The sequence below is a fragment of the Lonchura striata genome, chromosome 4, assembly GCF_050655825.1.
Source record: "Lonchura striata isolate lonStrDom1 chromosome 4, ASM5065582v1, whole genome shotgun sequence".
Classification (NCBI taxonomy): domain Eukaryota; kingdom Metazoa; phylum Chordata; class Aves; order Passeriformes; family Estrildidae; genus Lonchura; species Lonchura striata.
In genome coordinates, this window is record NC_140706.1 from 70,187,778 (window position 1) to 70,207,181 (window position 19,404).

The 19,404-nt window shown below is 54.9% G+C and overlaps 1 protein-coding gene and 1 long non-coding RNA gene across 4 annotated transcripts; one reads left to right on the forward strand and one right to left on the reverse strand.

The window, feature by feature from the left end:
- The first annotated feature begins 199 nt into the window (after positions 1 to 199).
- RBPMS (RNA binding protein, mRNA processing factor) lies at positions 200 to 13,634 on the forward strand. Of its 3 annotated transcripts, none has more exons than XM_021531573.3 (9): positions 200 to 298; positions 6,173 to 6,250; positions 6,409 to 6,447; positions 6,556 to 6,618; positions 7,350 to 7,500; positions 8,101 to 8,231; positions 9,938 to 10,007; positions 11,293 to 11,398; positions 11,984 to 13,634. In XM_021531573.3, the coding sequence occupies exons 1-7, from the start codon at positions 236 to 238 to the stop codon at positions 9,998 to 10,000; spliced, it is 588 nt and encodes a 195-aa protein (XP_021387248.1). In that variant the 5' UTR covers positions 200 to 235; the 3' UTR covers positions 10,001 to 10,007; positions 11,293 to 11,398; positions 11,984 to 13,634. The 3 variants fall into 3 exon arrangements, with proteins under 3 accessions (XP_021387248.1, XP_085434507.1, XP_085434508.1); XM_085578382.1 differs by lacking the exon at positions 200 to 298 and adding an exon at positions 2,902 to 3,209; XM_085578381.1 differs by lacking the exon at positions 8,101 to 8,231.
- LOC146767712 (uncharacterized) lies at positions 3,147 to 6,953 on the reverse strand. Its single transcript, XR_014954946.1, has 4 exons — positions 6,814 to 6,953; positions 5,171 to 5,268; positions 4,662 to 4,747; positions 3,147 to 3,284 (listed from the first exon to the last, which is right to left on the reverse strand). It is a non-coding gene; the product is annotated as an uncharacterized LOC146767712 (long non-coding RNA).
- Positions 13,635 to 19,404: the final 5,770 nt, after the last annotated feature.

Here is a 19,404-nt window from a genome sequence, read left to right on the forward strand (position 1 = left end):
TCCCATGTCCCTAGCCCTGTGTCCCGCGTTCGCATCGCCCACCTCCCGTATCCCGGCGCTCCTCCATCCCCCCGCGGCCCGGTCCGTCCCCGCCGCTCCGCCGCGCCCCCGCCCCGTCCCTCCCCGGCCGCGCCGCCCCGCCCCGGCCCCCCCGCCGCCGCCGGGACCAGCCCCCAGCACCGCCCGCCCGGACGCGGCTGCCGCCGGCGGGACGAGGAGCCTGGCCGGTCGCACCATGAGCAGCGTCCCCGCCGACAGGGAGGGCGGCCCCGCCGACACCAGCCTGCCCGAGGAAGAGGTACCGGGGGGGACACGCACCGGGGATTTGGGGCGGAGGGGCTCCGGCTTCCCCCTCCCCACCCGCGATCCCCGGGAGCTGCGCTCCGCGGGTGCTCACGCACCGGGCTCCCGGTACCCGGGGCTGCTGCGGGGGGGACAGGGACGAGCGGCGGGAGCGCATCCCCGCTCCCCGGGACTCTCCCGTTCACCGCCGGCATCCCCCTGGGGCTCGCCGCAAACGCCCCTCCGCCTCGCCGGAGGAAACCTGCGGGCGCGGGGAGCCCCACGCGTGACACGGATCGCCCCGGGGGGCGTGAGGGATAAATCAGGCACTCCCCGGTCCCGCTGCCGGTGCCTGGTGCTGCCGGTGCCCGTGGGTACTGTGCATCCAGCGGCTGTGAATCTCTTTCCCATGAGTCTCACCCCAAAAATATCCGAAACGCTCCCATCCCCACGGGAGACCAACCCCACACCCCGTCACGGTGAGTGCTGGTTTGCTTCATTCCAGCCGCAAAGTTCCTGGTTTTGCCCGTGACCTTGAGATGGGAATTTGGACTTTGCCAGGGTGAGAGCGGGAAGATTCCGATCGGAGATCTCCTCCTCCTTACCCTCCACCCGGCTGGGCTGCTCCAGCAGGTCCCTGCTGGGCTCCCTGGTTGGTGGCCAACGCTGGGATCAATCACCGCAGTTCCATCGCCCGCTGCCGCCTGCCTTCATTTGCTTATTCCAGAGGTGGTTCTGGCTTCAAACTTCCCAAAGTTTCCTAAAAAACGTGGAGTTTTTTTCCACTGGTGGCCTGGCGGACTGTGTGGGAGATGATGCTGCGGCTCTGGTGGGCATGGCATGGGTGACACCCATGGAGGCCTGTTGCCTTTTCCAAAAGCATGGCCTTTTCCAAACCCATGCCGGCAAAAGGCAGCCCTCGCTCTGCTCCCGGCCAGATCCGCAGGGCCGGGGGCTGACTGTCGCCCAGGGGAACCCCCTGACCCGGTGATGCCGGACATGGGGAACACCCGGACGGGACGGCTGGGAGGTGCCAGGGACACGCACAGAGCCGAGGACACACGAGGAGGGCGATGCCCGCTCCTGCCTGCAAGCCGCGCTGCTCCGGTGCCAGGCAGGTATTTTCCTGGCAGGACTTGTTCCAGCCCAGGCTGGAGAAGCCGGTGCTGTCTATTTGCTCAAGCGCAGGGAAAGGGGTTACTCAGCTACTGTGGTGCCTCACCTCCCCACTCCCAGGGCTTGCCTGCAGCCTCCTGTTCCCTCAGAAAAGAGGGAGAAGCAGCCCCCATGCCGGGGAGGTCAGTCGGGGTGCTGCCAGGTGGGAAAAGCCCCCGCTTCATGCCCGCTCCTCCCGCCTGCTCCTGGCGCCCGGGTGGCTTCCCCGTCCCTCTCGCCTGTCCCCCCCGGGAAGGACACCCCCCGTGCAGGGGAGCTGTGGGCCAGGGGCTTCCCCACGTAGGAGCCAGAACAATTTGGGAAGGCGGTCACGTCACTTTGGCCGGGCGAGAACGGCATGTAAAAGGCTCGGCGGAGGCCTTATTTGGTAGCGGAGTGGCTGCGGAGAGCCCGGCTCGTGGCCCTCGTCCCCATCCCATGCCAGATCCCTCATCCCGGGGGAGCCGTGCCATGGGGAGGGGACCCCAGGGATGCTTTCTAGGGGGAACGTGTCCAGCGAGTGGATAAAATCTGTCCCCGTGGCCCCTGCGTTGCATCCCCCCGCGCTCCTGCTTCCTTTCCTCCTTGAAGCGTGGGGTCCGGAGGGTTTGGGAGCAAGCTCCAGGCGGGACAGGGACGAGTGTGACCCGCGCCTGATCCCGCCGCTCCTCCGCTCTGTTGCAATCCCCCATCTGCTCCCTTGGCTGCTCACTGCCTTTTCCTCTGCCGCTTCCTCGTTCCAGCCCCGGCAGCTCTGGACTCGCTTTTCCCCAAGGGCTGTTCCTCTCCTCCCGTCCTTCACCGGACGTGCGAGAACCGTGATTTTCCAGCAGAGCGGCTGCGGGTGGCGAGGCCGGAGATCTAGCCCGGTCCTCCCGTATCTCCCGGGCGGAGAAGCCGGCATCCCTCGGCCTCAGCCTTGTTTATGTCGGGGAGTTTTGCGGGCTGAAGGCATGCGTACACACAGCCCGGGAATCTAAACCCAGCCGAGGAAGACGCTGCATTAGCCAAGAGATTATTTATGCCTGGACTAATCCCGGCGGGGTGGGGATGCACCCCGCTTTGCCGGGAACGGGAGGGGAAGCCCTGCTCACACGGAGGGTTGCACGGCTCGGTGGCAGCCCCGTGCCATCGCCCTCCCGCTGCCGCCGGGATCCGGTGCCTCCCCGGCGGCGGGCAGTCAAGCGGATAATCGGCTGGTGGAGAATTAAAGCGAGCCCCGCTGGAAGGGGCGCACGGAAGGACGGACGAGGGATGGGAGCTGGGCTGAAGGAGGCGATTAAATGCCTCGTGGATGAATCACCCGGACGCCTCCCGCCTTCCCAGGGCCTGTTTAACGTTTACCGGGGGTGGTTTGGGCAGGACAGGGCGGGACAGGACAGGACAGAGGACCGGGACCATGCTGGCAGGACACTGCCACTGGGGCACCCGGCATCCCTCCGGGCACTGCCGTGTGATGGGGGTCCAAGCCAAGCAAATGCCCCCCCGGTACCTCCTTACCTGCAGGAGACAAACCTGGTAAGCTTGTGGCTTCATGTGAGGAAGAGGAGGAGGAGGGCTTCCATCACGGACCTCTCCATGCTGGGGTCATCCTTGATCCATGCTCTGGAAACCCCGGTCACCTCCTGGCCCAGATCTTTGCCTCTCCTGGCATGTCCTCAGCACTGACCATCTCGGCAAACCTCCACAGAGCCTTTCCAGTATCCCTTAAACTGGCCCAAGACAAGATGCAGGATTTCAGGGACAAAAGACTGGGATGGTGGGATGCAAAGGTGAGTGGGACAGGCCAGAAGGGGGATGGTGATGATTTCCAGGGAAGAGGAGAGTAGCACAGAAGAGCAGACTTCCTGCAGCGAAAACAAAAGCCAGGAGGGGACACATCAGAAGTGAGGCAATACATGTAGGATCCAGGAACCCTGGCAAATCTGGGAGCTGTGGGGTGCAGCAGCAGGAGCCCAGGAGGACTATGGAAAAGGGACTTGGAGCATTCCCATAGCTGCCATCCCCATGGAAGGAAGTCAAGGTGGTCACCTTTGAGCTCCTCCTGGAGCAAATATTGGCACTTATGGCTTTTAAAAAAGTCTTTGGTTTCATCCCAAATTTAAGGGAGAAGGAGAAACGGAGAAATGCTCCACCAAATAGAAACTGAAAGATGTTTGTACAGCAGAACTGAAACAGCTCAGGATGTCCAAAAAGACTGTGGGGTTTAAGCTGGGGGAATCCCATGCTCCAGCGCCCTTTAATCCTTGCTCGAGAGCTGTCAGTCTGGCCCTGTCCCATGACATCCTTGGGAGTAGGCGTTGTGCCTTATCCAACTCTCTGAAGGAGTAATTCTTCCCTATGGGAGAACATATATGTGCCTGCTGCCTGAAATTTTTCTGATAATGCTTTTCGTTTTTCCTGCTTCAGGGAAGGATTTTGCTCTAGGAGTGTTTCTGGTAGAGGATGGGGACTGAATCCCTGGGATCTCTCAGCACAAAAAAACCTGGAGCAGCTCCCTGCGGGCCAAAGCTCCCCTTCCATTTAAGGGCAGGAGTAATATTTCTGTCTAGAATCTTTCCCTTGGCAAAATCTGTCCAGCCTGCTGGGATTATCCCCAAGGATGCTCCCTTGCTCTGCCAGTCCCACTGGCTCATTACCCAGTGAAAGGATGCTGATTATATAGGACCTACTCCAGCATCCCTGGGGCTGTGTGCATTTGCGGGATGCAGATGGGGAGCACCCAGGAGCTCGTATCCATCCCTTGCCCTGGGCCCCAAAAACCCTTTTGGGGCTGGAATGCAGCTGGGGGATCCTTTGGAGCCCTTCTCCTCTTGCCGCTGTATAATTTTACGGATTCGAACTTGGCCGACCCGCGTTTGAACTTGCAAAGAAAACAAAGTCATTAAAGAAGAGAAGCCCTTCCTCTGTGGGGCTGAATTTCGGAGGCTTCCTTGGGATCTTTCATATCTGTCTCTCTCCCATGTGGCTTTGGGGACAAATGGTCTGGCAGGCTTGGGCACGCACAGTTTGGATTTCAGGGATGCGCACGGTTTGGATTTCAGGGATGCGGCAAACTGGCAGCAGCTTTCCCCACTCCCCCCAGTCCCTCCCACTGGAGGTCCCTAGTGTTTCCTGAGGCTCCCCAGGGAGAGGAGAGGCAGGAAGCCAGGGATGGCTCCAGGGATGAGGGAGGCAGGGGACACCGTGCAGGGATGCTCGGCCTGCTCAGGATGTAAACCCACCTGGGAGGGTGGATGTGTCTGGAGAGCCGATTCCCTGGGCAGCAGCCGTGCTCAGGAGAAACTGTCTGACAGCCAGTATTTTTAACCTAGGAAAGGAAAAGTTTGCTTTCTTTAGACTGAATTTCATGGACACAAGGGGAGATCCTCCAGGTGAATCCCCCCATAGCCCCTGCCAGGAGAAATTCGGGCAATGTCTCCACTGGGGGACGGGGCAGCACTGAACGCTGTGGGATGCTCCACCACTCCCTGGTCTCAGCAGACAGGCAGAAAGCTGGCAGGGGTCCCCTAAAGAGTTTGGGGGGATGGTCCCGATAGAGGGGACAGGCTACCAGGCTGTGCCTGCCTGTAGCCCTGGCTCAGGAAGGGGTGAGGACATCCCTTCTCTGCTGATCTCATCCAGCCTGAATGCTGGTACCCACAGGGATGATGATGGTGATGATAATGCTGGCACCCAGGATAGGTATCACTGGGGCTGTTGACACAAGGGCTGTGTGCAAACAGCTGAGTACCTTTTGTTATTTAATAGATATAGGTCAGCCAGAGGTTTTGTTCCACAAAGCAGGAACGTTTGCTGCTCCCAGGCTGGGAGATGGGGGAGATAGCTTATCTGCAAGAGAAAGAAGAAATGTCAGCAAAAGAATAGGTCTGGGCTGGCTGTTTCTGGCTGTTTCCCATGTCTCTTTCCCAGGGAATGGGACAGGCAGGGTGCCTGGCCAAAAAAATTAAATAAAATACATCAAGGTTTTCCCCTTCTACAGTCCAAAGGGTTAGGATGAGATTTTGGGGATGAGGAGAGGGCCAGCATGTTCAGTTCCTCACACTGCTCTCCTGCTTACAAGCTGGTTGTAAAGCAAAACCATCCCAGTTTTCCCATCCTTGAGGAGCCCCACATCCCCCCTTCAGGGTGCTAGGAGCAGAATTTCTGTCAAACATCCCAGCTTTGAGGATGCTGCACCATGATAAACATTACATCCACTCAAAAAGGGTTAAAACTCCTTAAAAGGTGACTTTTACAAACCAGGGACAAGCTGCTTAAATCCAGCCCCCTCCTAAACCAGGGCCTTTCCTCCAGGAGGAAGAGTTGGTGTTTGCTTCTCCCAGTCCTTAATGAGCTGCTGTAATTAAACTGAGACAATGGGCATTGTCTGTGGAGTCCAGGATCCGCTGGGGATGATGGGAGAAATCCTGTTTGCCAGACCGGGGTAGGAAGGTGCTGGGCTTCTGTGAGCTTTTTATCCTGGAGAGGACTGCTGGGGTGAGGACAGGTCTCTGTTACCCTTCCATGGTGCCTTAGCAGCTTCCTCCATGGCCACAAGAAGGATGGGGCCACCTCTCCCAAAAATTCAGCATCACTCAAGCGTGATGCAAAACCAGCACATTGGCTTGAGGCTTTTGTCTGCCCAGGAGGTTCCCCTTGGGCTGACATTGTCCCTCTGGCTATGGGGAGTGTGGTGTATCCCCAAGTTAGGGATGAGAGAGGGTCCCCAGGAACCTCCTTGCTTCTTTTCCAGGTGAGGACACTCTTTGTCAGTGGGTTGCCTCTGGACATCAAGCCCCGGGAACTTTACCTGCTCTTCAGACCCTTTAAGGTATCACACTGGGGAGGGAAAGGGGGGCTGAAAGCATGGGGATGGCCTCTGCCCCATGGCCCCAAACCACTGAAGTCTAATTCAGTCAGCTTATTCAGTTATTATTGTTCAATCATGGGGATCTCCACCAAACACCCTGTTTAATCCTTTCCTTGCAGGGCTACGAAGGGTCTCTCATCAAACTCACCTCCAAGCAGGTAGGAGCTGCTCCAAAGGGTGCAACCATCCTACCATTCCCTGGGGTGAGGGGCTCCTCTCTCTGCTCCCCATGAACCTGACTGATGACTCCTGTCCTTCCTCCGCAGCCCGTGGGCTTTGTCAGCTTCGACAGCCGCTCCGAGGCAGAGGCAGCGAAGAACGCGCTGAACGTGAGTGTGCCTGGCTCAGCCACTCCATTGCTGCATTTTCCTATTCTTTCCCTGTCCCGAGAGACTCTGAATTCCTCCATCCCTAGGATTGCACCTCCCATACCAGCTGGCCCCATGACATCCCCATCCCTCCAGACAATCCCATCACTGTTTCTCAGCTGCATCCTCCGTCCTGGAGGGCTGCATCCCTCTCACCTTTCTCAGGGCCATCCAGGAGGGCTTGAACCCTCAGCACTCGAGCCTTAGATACAAGTGAAAAAGAGCATTCCCAGCCTCTCCTGTTTATTCAGCAGGAAAAATCCCAGCTAAGTCTGCAAAATAAAAAAACAAATTTCACTTTCTTTTAACAACTTGTGAAGTGAGCTGAAAACAGTCACAGGCAGAATTGTGTGGAGCTGGTTCTTTCTCCAATTCCTCCCCAGCCCTCCCTGCATTTTGGTTCGGGGTTGTTTTATTCCTTCTCTTCATTTTCAATGTAAAACTTTTTTTTTGGCTCCACTAATCCCTCTGGATAACAGCTCGGCCTTGCGGGATGCCGACTGCCAAATATGGTGCCGATGCTAAAGATGCCGGAGGAATGTGAGCTGCCTCGGGGCCCGGCAAATTAGCTCATTTCAGGGCTGCAAGTTGAAAAAACCCATAAATAATGGGGAGTTATTTTTGCTGCGGGGCCGGCACGCGGCGGTGCTCGCCCACCCGCCGCGCCTCCTTCCCTCCTTTCCTTCCCGCAGGGCATCCGCTTTGACCCCGAGATCCCCCAGACGCTGCGGCTGGAGTTCGCCAAGGCCAACACCAAGATGGCCAAGAACAAGCTGGTGGGCACCCCAAATCCCAGCACCCCTCTCCCCACCACCGTACCTCAGTTCATCGCCCGGGAGCCCTGTGAGTACCCCCTGCACTGCCAGCAGGGCTCGGGTTGGCAGGCACCAGGGGCTGGAAGGAGCAGGGATGCCGTGAGGCGGTGGCCAAGGGGAATACTAGGTCCCATTGGAAGTGTTGGTACCTGCTTGCTGCGTGGTGGCACGTGCTGGGGGGTTCCCAAAGGAGAGGACCGGGGACAGGTGACAGCCAGCAGGACGAGGTCTCAGGAGAGATCTCGGCGATGCCCTGCTGTGAGCGCTCCATGCCCGTTTCCGCTTGTGGAAGAGCTTCTCTCACACAAATGCTGGCTCCTCACCCTGCTGTTGCACACAGGCATGAGCTGCACACTGTCCTCTGCTGAATCCCTGGGACTGCTAAACCTGTTGGAGACAAGGAGCCCAGCTTCAGCTCCCTGAGCAATGTCCCCAGCCCTGTAGCATTACTCATCCCATGTTATCCCAGCGGGTGAATGCTGTTTTGGCTTTGTGAGTCGGCTCTCAGTGGTGGCATCTCACACTTTTCCAGGGCCAGCTCTGCTCCTGCATTAAGGGGAGAAGGAAGGATGCAGCAAGGGTCACAGCCCTTTGGTCACCATTAACTCTCCCTCTTCTTCTCTTGCAGATGAGCTCACAGTGCCTGCACTTTATCCCAGTAGCCCTGAAGTGTGGGGGCCGTACCCTCTGTACCCAGCGGAATTAGCACCTGCTCTACCTCCTCCTGCTTTCACCTATCCCGCTTCGCTGCACGCCCAGGTAATTCCAACCCCTCCGCCTCCACCGCTCACCTTCCTGCCCGCCCCGGCCCCCCTTCCCCTCGGTGCTCACCGCACCACTAACTCTGCCCGGCTCACAGGCACTCACTCCCCACTCCCTGAGATTTAGGGAAGGCTCCCAAATGGAGCTGAACGCTGGCAGGGATCCTGTCTTTCCCCAGACATCTGTCTCTGCCTTTCTACTTTTGCTGGGACCTGCGGCGGGGCAGGTGGTGAGGGAGAAGGGAGGGCTGGGGATGCTCTCAGGGTCTGGACCATCCCCATCGCTCCTGGCACCGAACCATCCGGCTGCCAGTGTGAGGGGAGGGCTCCAGAACCCCTGGCTGCCCCTGCAGCATGGCTGGGATGCGATGTGCTGTTCATGGGGTGTGAAGCCAAGCAGCTCTCACGGGGAGGAGAGGGAAGCGAAGCGCAAATGGAGGGTCCATCTTTTATTGACGAGGTGCTGCCTCGTCACAAGCACTTTCTGCCGGCTGCCACTGCTGCTGGCCCCCGATGGCAGCATGTGGCTGTTAAAAATTAACCATCCGCCTGGGAGAGGAGCAGGGGAAAAGGAGGAGAAGTGGAAATGGTGGAAGAAGAGGATTTCTTTGCAATGCCAGCCTTGCGGCATCATGGGGATGCTGGGAAAGGACCCCTGCCACAAGGGGGGAAAGGGCAGCTACCTCCTCAAGCATCCGTGCTGGACATCATCCTGGCTTTTGCTCCTAGCTGCCGACTCCAGCTCAGTGATGAACAGGAGGTAACAAGCAAATGGAAATAGATTTGCCATATAAACTGCATCCAAAAGGCTTTTGGCCTTGGCTTGCCAGGATTGAGCCAGGTTATCCAGAGCCACCATCACTGGAGCTGGAGCAGCCAGGGGCTGGTTTGAGCAGAAGGGTGAGGAAAAGTGCTCAGTGTGCAAACCATGTGCAGCCTTTGAATGAAACTCCATCTTTTTGGGCCCTGCTGTTCATAGGAAGAGCGTTGGTAAATATTATTGCAGCTACGTACTTGCCTTGTCAAATAACTGCTAACAGGCAGCACCTGCCCTCCTCAGGGAAGCACACAGCCAAGGAAACAGAGGCGTACGGAAGCTCTGAGAGTCCCTCGGGAAAACCCAAGCCGAGACCTGACATTAGACAGAAGCAATATTACCTGATGTGAAATATCAGCCTGGTGGTGATGGTGCTGTTTGCACCTTCCCATCCTCCTGTGCAGCTGCTGGAGTTGTGGGTTTGCTGGGTGGGGGCTGGAGACTGGTGCCACCATCCAAACTGGAGTTGCTTTGCTGGATTCTGCAGACAGCAGCGGGACCAGGAACTGCAGGATGGTTGGTGGGGCTGGCTCGGAGTTATCTGGCAGAGCGCTGAGTGCCTGCATGCCAAATTTTGGCATCTGATGTTTTCCGCCCTGTTTCAAGCAGGCTTTGCAGGAGCTAAGAAGGATGAGCTCACTCCTGCTCAGTGGGACCATGGTGCTGCTGTTCCAGCTCCATCCTGCTGGAAGCAGCCACGCCAGGAGCTGTGCTCAGCCTCAGGGTTACTGTTGGAATTGGAGCTGGGATGGCTGTACTACTGGCGCTCCAACCTCCCTCTGCCCTGTGCCTGGGAAAAGCCAGGAAAAGAGATCCCAGATGGAGCCTGATCTTGCCAGGGTGGGCAGCCACCCTCCTCTCACCTTGTGTCCCCCTTGCCTTTGCAGATGCGCTGGCTCCCTCCCTCCGAGGCTGGTTCTCAGGGCTGGAAGTCCCGTCAGTTCTGCTGAATGCCGGGTGAGTGCCACTGTCCCACTCCCATCCTTCTGTGCTGCCTGGGGACCACCTCCACCTCTGCCCTGAGCTTCCCCCACTGCCACTCCTGGGGTCTCCAGCAGCTCAGGGTGGGTGGCCATTCTTCAGCAGACACCCCAAGTCCATTTCCCTCCTTGTGCCCAGAAGGGGATGTCTGTGCCACCACTCATCCCAACACTTCCCCACATGTCCTGGGGCAGGATGGAAAGGCACCATGCCAGAGTGTTGTGATGGAAAAGGCAGCCCTGACACCATCACATCATAAAACCTTAAGGAAAACTATCCAGGCAGCCCAGGGTGGTGGGGCTGCCAAAACAAGCACAGCCTTACCGAGCACCCGGCTGCCCAGCAGGACAGAGGGACACATCCCATTCCATCTGGGACCTCTTCGGATGGAAAAAGCCTTGCAAGAAATGCTCTGCAAATAACTTTGGCCTTTGTGGATAAATAAACAAAGGGGACTCATATGGAAGACACTTGGTGGACACTGAGTACTGCTTGGCCTGCAATCCCAGCCTGCCTGGACCATCCTAGCTGGGAACAATCCCTGCTGGGAAGCCTCCTGCTTCCACACCCGCCTGTGGAGAAATGTCAGTGCATCCAAAGCTCTGGCATCAGCTACCCATGCTCACATGTGACTGCTCTGCCCATCTGCCTGGCATCCGCAGCCCTGTGCTGCGGCCACGAGGTCACTCAGCCAGGAGGGCACAGGGCCCAGCCCTGGCTGCAGCCAGCCCCAGACTTGGATCCATAAAGAATTCACTGGCTATTTTAGGCCCAGCAGATAAAAATAAGGAGTAGGGAGGCTTTGGGAACCAATGGTTCTTCCAAAATATGCAACATGGCAATGTTTCCAGATAAAATGTAAGCAGAGATGCTTCTGGGAAGGGGAGATGAGCAAACCCCTTGATACAGGTCCACCAGCCCAAGAACCATAGTGGGTGGTGAGGATGGAGACTCAGGGACCTCCTGTTTCCCTTCCAGGTTCCTCCAGCTGGGAAGGGCACAGGGGGTTTGGCTGAGGGCCTGGCTCTCCTGCCTGCATCTGTCTGTATTTGCTGCCTGGAGCCCATCGTGGCAGGGCTAATCCCACAATCATTTAGGGTGGAAAAGATGTCCAAGACCACCAAGCGCCATCTTTGGCCCAGCTAAGCTGCAAGCTGTCCCCTCAGGAAGGGCTGACTGCGGTCCCTGTGACACCGCCCCCTCCCCTGAGCACACTGACCCAGTGCCAGCGCCCCTCACTCTCCGCTGTGTCCTCCCACAGGTCTCAGGTGTGTGATGGTGGCCTACAGTCAGTCTTGTGGGTATTAATGGAGTCTTCCAAGGTGGCTACTGGGTTGATGTGCTCTCCACAGGACCTCAGTGTGCTGGTAAGGATGCCACCCTGTGGGCTTGCCTGCTTTGGGAAGGGGCCAGAGGAGTAAGGAAGTCAACACAATGACCCTGAGGTTGGCACGACCCTGGGGCTGCTCCAGCTAGTGCCTTGCAGAACCACATCTCTGCCATTCCCGCCTTGATTGCTGTTATCTGGGGTGAGAGTTTCCACAGCCAAGGAATGCCTCTCAGCTTTGAATTACCCCCGCTAATCTCATCTCCGTCCTTGCTTCCTGCCTTGGATCAACAGACTGAATTCCTCTTAACTGCAAAATGCAACTCACACTTAACTCCCAGCTCCCCAGTTCCAGCCCCGGGGACTGCAGCCAATGGGAGGAAACAAAGTGGGATCAGTGGGGCTCTTTGTGCCGGGGATGCTCCCTGCAGCCATGTCCCACCTTGCCCTTTCCCTGCTAAACAACTGTCCTTAGAGCATGGTCCTGACACAAATTTCCAAAACAGGCCTCCCTCTCCCCCCTACCTTGCTTCCTTCCTTCCACAAAGGAAGAAAGATTAACCACAGCCCTTTTTCCTCTATCACAGCTGCTCTTTTTTTTTAACACCTCTCTTTGTTGTTTCAGGCTTGAAAAAAAACCTCACACAAGTTTGGATTCCTCCAAGACTTTCCCACAGCCTCTATCACACATCTGCTCTCCTAGAAGAAAAAAGAAAAACATACCTAGTAATAATATTTTCCTCTTTTACACTGTATATTTGTAAGGAAGAGTGTGTTACTCCCGAAAGCATGGTTTGACAGGCGTTGTTGTAGAGTTTGAAAAGGCTTTTCAAATGGAGCCATAGGAAAGAAGACTACAAAAAAAACCCAAAAAACCAAAAAGAAAGAAAAAACAAACTAAAAGAAAAAACAAAACAAGAGTTAAGTATTTTTGTACCAAAGCTCCTCAAGAGGACAATCTTACACCAGGTCGGACCACAGGTTTTGTGCTTGACTGCTGAGGTGTGTAAAGAAGAGTCTTATTATCCCCTGGCCCCGCCAGCTGCATGTGGAAGGCACGATGTTCACAAGTGTGAGGATGTCGACACACACGATGTGGGTTTATAGGAACCGTGCTCCTCTGGCACAGGACCCGTGCTCTGGCTGTGTTGGCAAGGCGTCTGCAGACACTACAGTATTACTGTTTTCTTCCCAGTTGCACCAAATGAAGAGCAGGCAGGACAACCAGGAACTTCCTTCCTGTGGTTTTTTTTTTTTACCTTGGGGCTGTGTTCATAGCTGCTGTGCAAAGCTTCCGTGGGGTACCACAGCTCGGATCAGGGATGGGCGGGCAGCCCACACACGTAGCAAGGTGACAATTTGCCTCCTCCTCCTCCTGCCACGACTGCTCCAAGCTGTTACGGGCAACGTAAACTGCTGTATGAAAAACAATACCAACAAATCCTTGGTTTGCCAGCTTCCTCGAGGTTGGACACGAGTCCTGAGGGGCTTCCCGTTATGCTGAAGCGCTGGCATGGCCTGGCCTGTGGTTTTAGTGCTGATGTTATGCTGGTCCAGCTGCTCCCTGCGTGGCATTGCCATGTTTCCATGTGCAAAGACGAGAAGGGGAGCTGCCAACATCCTTTACAGAGATAGAGTACCAGCAGAGAGACTGCTTGACAGACTAGTTCTCCTTCTCCTTGCTCCAGGAGGAGTTCGGAAAAAGAAGAGAGCAAACTGACCCAAAACCTCTATCAGGTTTCGGTTTCTTGCAAAGGGAGGTGCAGAACTTCTCCTTCCATTGCCTTTCCCCCATCTCCATTCCAGCTGCAGGGAACACTGAGCTCAGCTGCTGCCCAGGCCTCACCATAGCTGGTTTTTCCCAGCTGTTCGTGGCCTCATTAAACATGATCACCTTTTCCTTTCTCCTTCCTCTTGTCCTGTGGGTGGGCCAAAATAAGATGGCTGAGATTCTGGCCACCAGGGTGGGACAGGGGGATTAAAAAATGGGGTTTTTCACCATCAGAAATGGTCCCGTTGGGGTCTTCTGTAAAAAATGGGCCTGATAAAAGTGATGTGAGAAGAAATCAAATCCAAGACAAACCTCAGAGTGGCTCCTAAAGGAACGATATCAGCGTTCCCAAGCGACGGACTAACTCTTTTAGCAAACTATTTCCTGTACTTTGTCTCGTGAAGAGGAGAGAAGCTTCCACATTGTCTACTCTGCTTTTGGAAATATGTTTAAAGGTACTTTTCTATTGTAATTTTTTAAAAATAAAACCGGTGATTAATATAAATTACGTGCAGAGCGTCGCTGTGTGCTGTGCATCCGGCTGGGAACAGGGAGAAGGATCCCAGCACACCCCTCAGGGCCTTGGCAAACATCAGCCTCTTTCCTCCCTCGGGAACAGCTGAAAGCACTGTGAGGCTCCTGGGTGATTTTTCAGGGCAGATGCCATCGTCCTGTTTGGCTCTCTTGGATCTCTAGGAAAGCTCCAAAATCCAGGCTGGAAGGATCAGCAGGCTTTAAAGAAATGACTCCAAGTTTACAAAGATGTTATCGGTTAGTTTTTAAACCTACTAATCTTGGCAGGGAGCACAGGAGCTAGGATGCAATTTTCCATGAGCTCAGCCTCGGCTGAGGCAAATGTAACCTAGAGACCAAGGGCCAGATTAGCTCTGTATTTTTTTTAACATGCTGGGAATTTTGAAAAACTTGGGTTTGCAAGCCCAACCTAGAAATTCCTCCTCCTTTCTTTGCTCTGCTCCCACCCTGACAAATGTGACCAGCATCCCCAGGAGCTCCAGCCAACAGGCCAGGCTTCAAAAACACAGTGCCAGGAGCAAGCTCCAGCTTAGCAAAGGCAGCCTGGAAAACAGGGTGTAAGGGATTGGATTAAAAAAACTACAAGCCCCAGGGTGGAAGGAAGAGGCATGGCAGTTATTCTAAACCCCTGGCTGGCAGGGATGAGTTAAACCCTTAATGTTGGATGTTAATCCCGCTGTGGCCACCGCGAGTCACAGCTTTCACAGCTTTCCTTCCGAGCCGCATCCAGCAGAGAGGTTTGTTGGCAGGCACGGGGGAGGAAGGGAAAGGAAGGGAGCCACAACACTGCTGCTCAGCCCAAGAGCTGCTCTGAGCAGCAGCAACTGGCCAAAACCTCTGTCCCAGGCACCACTTTAATGCATGCACAGATGTTTTTGGGAGCGGATTCAGCAGCAAACATCCTCCAGCTAACAGAGCCGTGAAACATGCACACATCCTGGACTTTGCCTGGGCATTGCATCTGCTCCCAAATCTGCCCTGCGAAAGGAAGTGGGGCCTTGCCCAAAATATTTAACCTCTTGAACCAATTTTTTTTCCAATTTCCCCCATAAGCCAGCCTGTTTGTGTCTCTGTGCTGATGAGCACTGCCCTCATCAGCAAGGGGCGGGAGCAGCATGGCTGCTGCTCGCCTGGTGTCCCCTTTGCCCGCGGTGACCTTTCCCCCTGCGGCCGACCGGGGGAACATTCCTTCCCTGTGACCACTGGGGCACTTACAGGCTGCTGGCTGACACTGGAGAATTGCAAAACGGTTTCAGGGACTCCCAGGCCAGAGTTGCCATCCAATACCAGGGATAAGTCCTGGGGGATATGAACAAGCAGAGCTGGAAAAACCAAAGCGAGATTTTGCACTCTCATTATTTCCGTTTTCCCAAGTCTTTTTTTTTTCCCATCCCCCCAGCATAAGGCTAAGCTCAGGGAGTGGGGCATGCAGGCAGCTCCTTCCTGTGCATCCCTGCACAGGGGTTGGCTGACCAGCAGCAGGCTGGAAGCAGCTGCAAAGGCAGGGAACAGCTTGGCAGGGCCTAGGAGAGAAAACACAGTGCTGATTCCCCACATCAGATGGACACACGTGAATGGTAGAGAAATGGGAACAAGGTAGGAGAGGGAGAGCCGTATCTCTCAGAGGATTTGGAGCAGATGGTCAGGCAGCAGCAGAAGGGACAGGGGATCCTGCCACAGGAACAGAGATGTACCAGCCGGGCCAGGGAGAGCAAAGGGCAGACAGAGCTGGCGCCGAGGCCGGCAGCACCCGCAGCCTGGACGGGGCAGGGAGGAGGAGCAAGCCCAGCACAACTCCTAGGAGAGGGGGAGAAGGAATAACAATGCTGGGAGAAGAAAGATGTGAGAGCACCAGGGCTTGACCAGGCAGCTTTAAAGGCTGAGACACAGGCACTGTGAGGGAAGCCGGTGGCTAAGAGCAAAGAAACGAGTGGCTTTGTGAGCATAGTTGGGACCCGACACAGCGCTCAGCAGGGAAATTGAGAGGTGTCACTGTGCAAGGGTCACTGCATTGCCTGAGAGCTGCCAGGCTCTCTTCTCCCTGCCAGCACAAAAAGGAGGACATTCCAACCCAGGGCCATGAGCTGGGTGCTGCAGATGTGACCTGCCCCGAGAGGCAGGCTCCAGCCAACACCTGAACACCACTACCTGCCTCACTCAGGGTTACAAACCTAGACGAGAGTGGGGCTTAAAAAAGCAAAGCTGAGAAATACCATTAGCAGGTCTCTGAAATGCTGTCTCTAAAACACTGGGAAGTCAACCATTAGCAGAGTCTGGACTTTATCTCTGCAGTCTCCATAATTAATAACCAGCTCAGGAGGGAATAGAGAACACAACCAAACTGATGGAGGCAGGAAGAAATTGCACAAGTACTTCAGGCCTTGGATGCAAGCCCAGAAGTGCAGGTATATAGTAAAAAAATTAACTTAATGGCAGGACAAGCTCCTGCCTTAACCATCCTTTTCCCCTGCTGTGCTTGTACTCTGCACAATGTCCAACCCACGAGGCTGGAGCAGTTGGACACGTGAATCCCAGCCACAGAAGCACTGATGGGTTTTCAGAGTCATGGCTGTTTTTCCTGGGCTGTTGAGTAACACAGAGGCCACTGCAAGCCAAAGCAGCAGAAAGCAAGCCGGGGAAAACAAAAACTGCTCTTACAGCATGCCAGGAGACACCAAAGGAACCAGGGCTCAGACCCATAGGTGGTCAGAAGGGGCTACAGAAGGTCTCTGATCCAACCTCCCTCTCAAAACAGAACGATTGCCACCAAGAGACCTGGGCAGCCCTGTTTTGTCTGGGCAATGCTTGAACCCTCCATGGATGGAGACATCTCCCCAACAGCTGCTTTCCTCCTAATATCAAAGCCAAACTTCCCACATTCCCCTATTATGTCATCTGCCATAGCTGCCAAAAGCATTTGACCACATCATCCTTCTTACTGCCCTTCACATTACTGTACCTTGTGGTCAGATACACCCTCAGCCACCTGCTCAGCACAAGGAACAGTCCCAGCTCTCCACGACTCCTCCCAGGTTCTCTGCCCCCAGCCCTGACCAGCCTGGCAGCTCCAAGCAGCATCCCTGGGGATGGAGGGGCAACTGAATAGAGGGGGAGGCCTAAGCTGGACACAGTGTCCAGGTAGGTGTGAGCTCCCTGGTGCTGAGCAGAGAGCCAACTGCTTCCCTTGCTCTGCTGGCCCTTGCTGGAGTGGTGAAGGCTGCAGTCACCGGTTGGGAAGAGAACAGCTACAGCCGCGCAATACCAGGGAGCCCTGCTGTGTCCAGGCAAGCCCTCTCTTCTGGGGAGATGCCAATCTTGCTGATCAGCATGGCAGGGATGTGTTCTGAGAGCCTGAGCAGGGCTGACAACACCAACACAGCCAGAACACACTCACAGAGCCAAAGGACTCACAGAAGAACAGTGCCAGAGCAGACCCTCTCTCCCCTGGGAGGAGATCAAATCCCAGAGCACCTCATTTGCCATATCCCTGACTTTGCCAGCAGGAGGAAGCCAGCACCAGCGGGCTGAGATCCAAACCCTCCTCCCCCTGATGGCTGCCAGTGGTTAGTCTTGCCATTTTAAACCAGCCAACACTAAGCACTGGCTCTCCTGGACATCCTTCCCCCAGAAGCAAGAGCTGCCAGAGGCTCCTGAGGCAGCAACACACAAAGGAATTTGGGCCCGCTACATTAGCAACGACCGGAAAGTGAGCAACGAAGCTGGAAATAATGAGATGTCAGCACCACGGCTGCTTCTAGTCATCTGCAAAGGCAGCCCCTCCTCATCAGCAGGTAGCAGGAGCGCAGCTCTCCCTGGTGGCTCGGCACCGCCCGCCCGTGCTCATCGGAAGTGACAGCCCTCGCTGGCTGCAGCCGCGTGCAGGGCCTCCATCCCCTTCCCAGGGCTCCCTCACCTCGCTCTCCTCCGCTTCCTAAAAGCCTGGAATGATCACGATGAATTATAGATGAGCTCTCGTACACATCGCCTTATGTCAGTTTTCTCATTCAACCATACGCCATCCTGCTGTTTTCCATCCCCTTCCCGAATGATCATCATAATGGAGGAGGAGGTGGAATAACTCTGCAGTTGGAGCAACTTTTGGGAGAGAAGTTACTTAGTAGAGATCCATGTTTAGATGTGTGACACACCTGGGCTACACAACTTGTCTCTTAAAAAAGGAAGGATCAGTCTTAGGATTAACCCACCAAATCATGGAGCTGAGGGAACAATGTCCTTGCTGGACAGGAGCCTCAGGAGAGTGGAAGAGGCAGGGACAGGTAAAGACAAGCACTGAGATGGGTTTGCCAAAGAACCTTCCTGAAATGCACGAGACCAAGGTGCTTGCCATAGACCACTTCCATCTGAAATACTCTGTTCTATGGTCTTAGCCCAAGTGCCCTCTTCTTCCTGGTTTGTAGCAGATGCTTCCGGGGAAGGAGGAGAAAAATGGAATGGTGGCCCAGGGTTGCCAGGACAGAACATGATGTCTCCCAGCAGCCCTCTGCAATGCCAGTCTGAGGGAAGAAGGGTTTTGCCAAAGTAAGCAAGCTGAGAGAATGGTGGTTTTGGCCACCAGGAGAGTCAGTCTGCCACACACAGAACACAAGAGAACATCCTGGAGGAGTAAGAAAGAGGTTTAAGCAAAAAGCCTGATCAGGATATAATGCTGTGAAGAGACTGAAGCGGACTGGAAAGGTACCAAAATGGGTTCAGCAAACAGACTCATGCTCATATAGCCTGAGATGTTTTCTAGTTCCACCATTTGATTTTTAAGAGGTCTTGGGGAAAAAAAGGAGCACTGGGAGCATCTTTGGGAAACAAAATCCAACTCCTGAAGTCTACACAAAAGAGAGGAGCTCGTGCTTCTCTTGACAGGCTTAGAAAATTTGGTCTGTTCACCCTGGAGAAGAGGAGGTTGTATGGAGACTTCACAGCCTTTTCCAGTATCTGAGGAGCCTGCAAAGAAGCCAGAGAGGGGCTCTTCATCAAGGACTGTAGTGACAGGATAAGGGGGAATGGGTACAAACTGAAAGGGGAAATTTAGCTTAGATAGATGGAAGAAAGTCTTCCCTGTGACAGTGCTGTGGCCTCAGCACAGATTACCCAGAGCTGTGGTTGCCCCATCACTGGAAGTGTCCAAGGCTGGGGTGGAGTGGGTTTGAAGCAACCTGGTCTAGTGGAAGGTGTCCCTGTCCATGGCTTGGAATGGGTTGGGTTTTAAGGTCCCTTCCAACCCAGACCAGTTTGGATTCCTGCAATTCTGTGCTTACTGTCTGAACTTGTTTTTCTTCATCACTGCTTGTCCATGACACCACTAACAGACCAACATGAGCTCCCCTTAAGCTGTTTTTCAGATTTTACCCTAACAAGCTGCAAAACTTGTTTTTGCCCTTTCTGCTACTATTGTAGAAGAGAAGGCATCCACCAGTGAGGCAAAGCATCTAATTCAGTCTTTCCAGCTGGACACCACCTGGACCCTTTTGTTCCTTTGAACACTGGAGCCTGACAAGGCCCATGCAGCACACAGAGCTCACAGTCATTTTCCCTGCTCTCCTGTTTTTTGACCTAACATATTTTTAATCTTTCAAAGTAGCTGGAGGCGTTTTCTTTAGGCTCAGACTCTATTATCCTAATCACTTGAGCAAAGAAACAAAGCAGGTAGCCTACCTTATAGCCAGCTTTGGTTCACAGAGAAAAAGGACAGTGTTACGTAACATAACTGGGAAGTTACTCCATGAGAT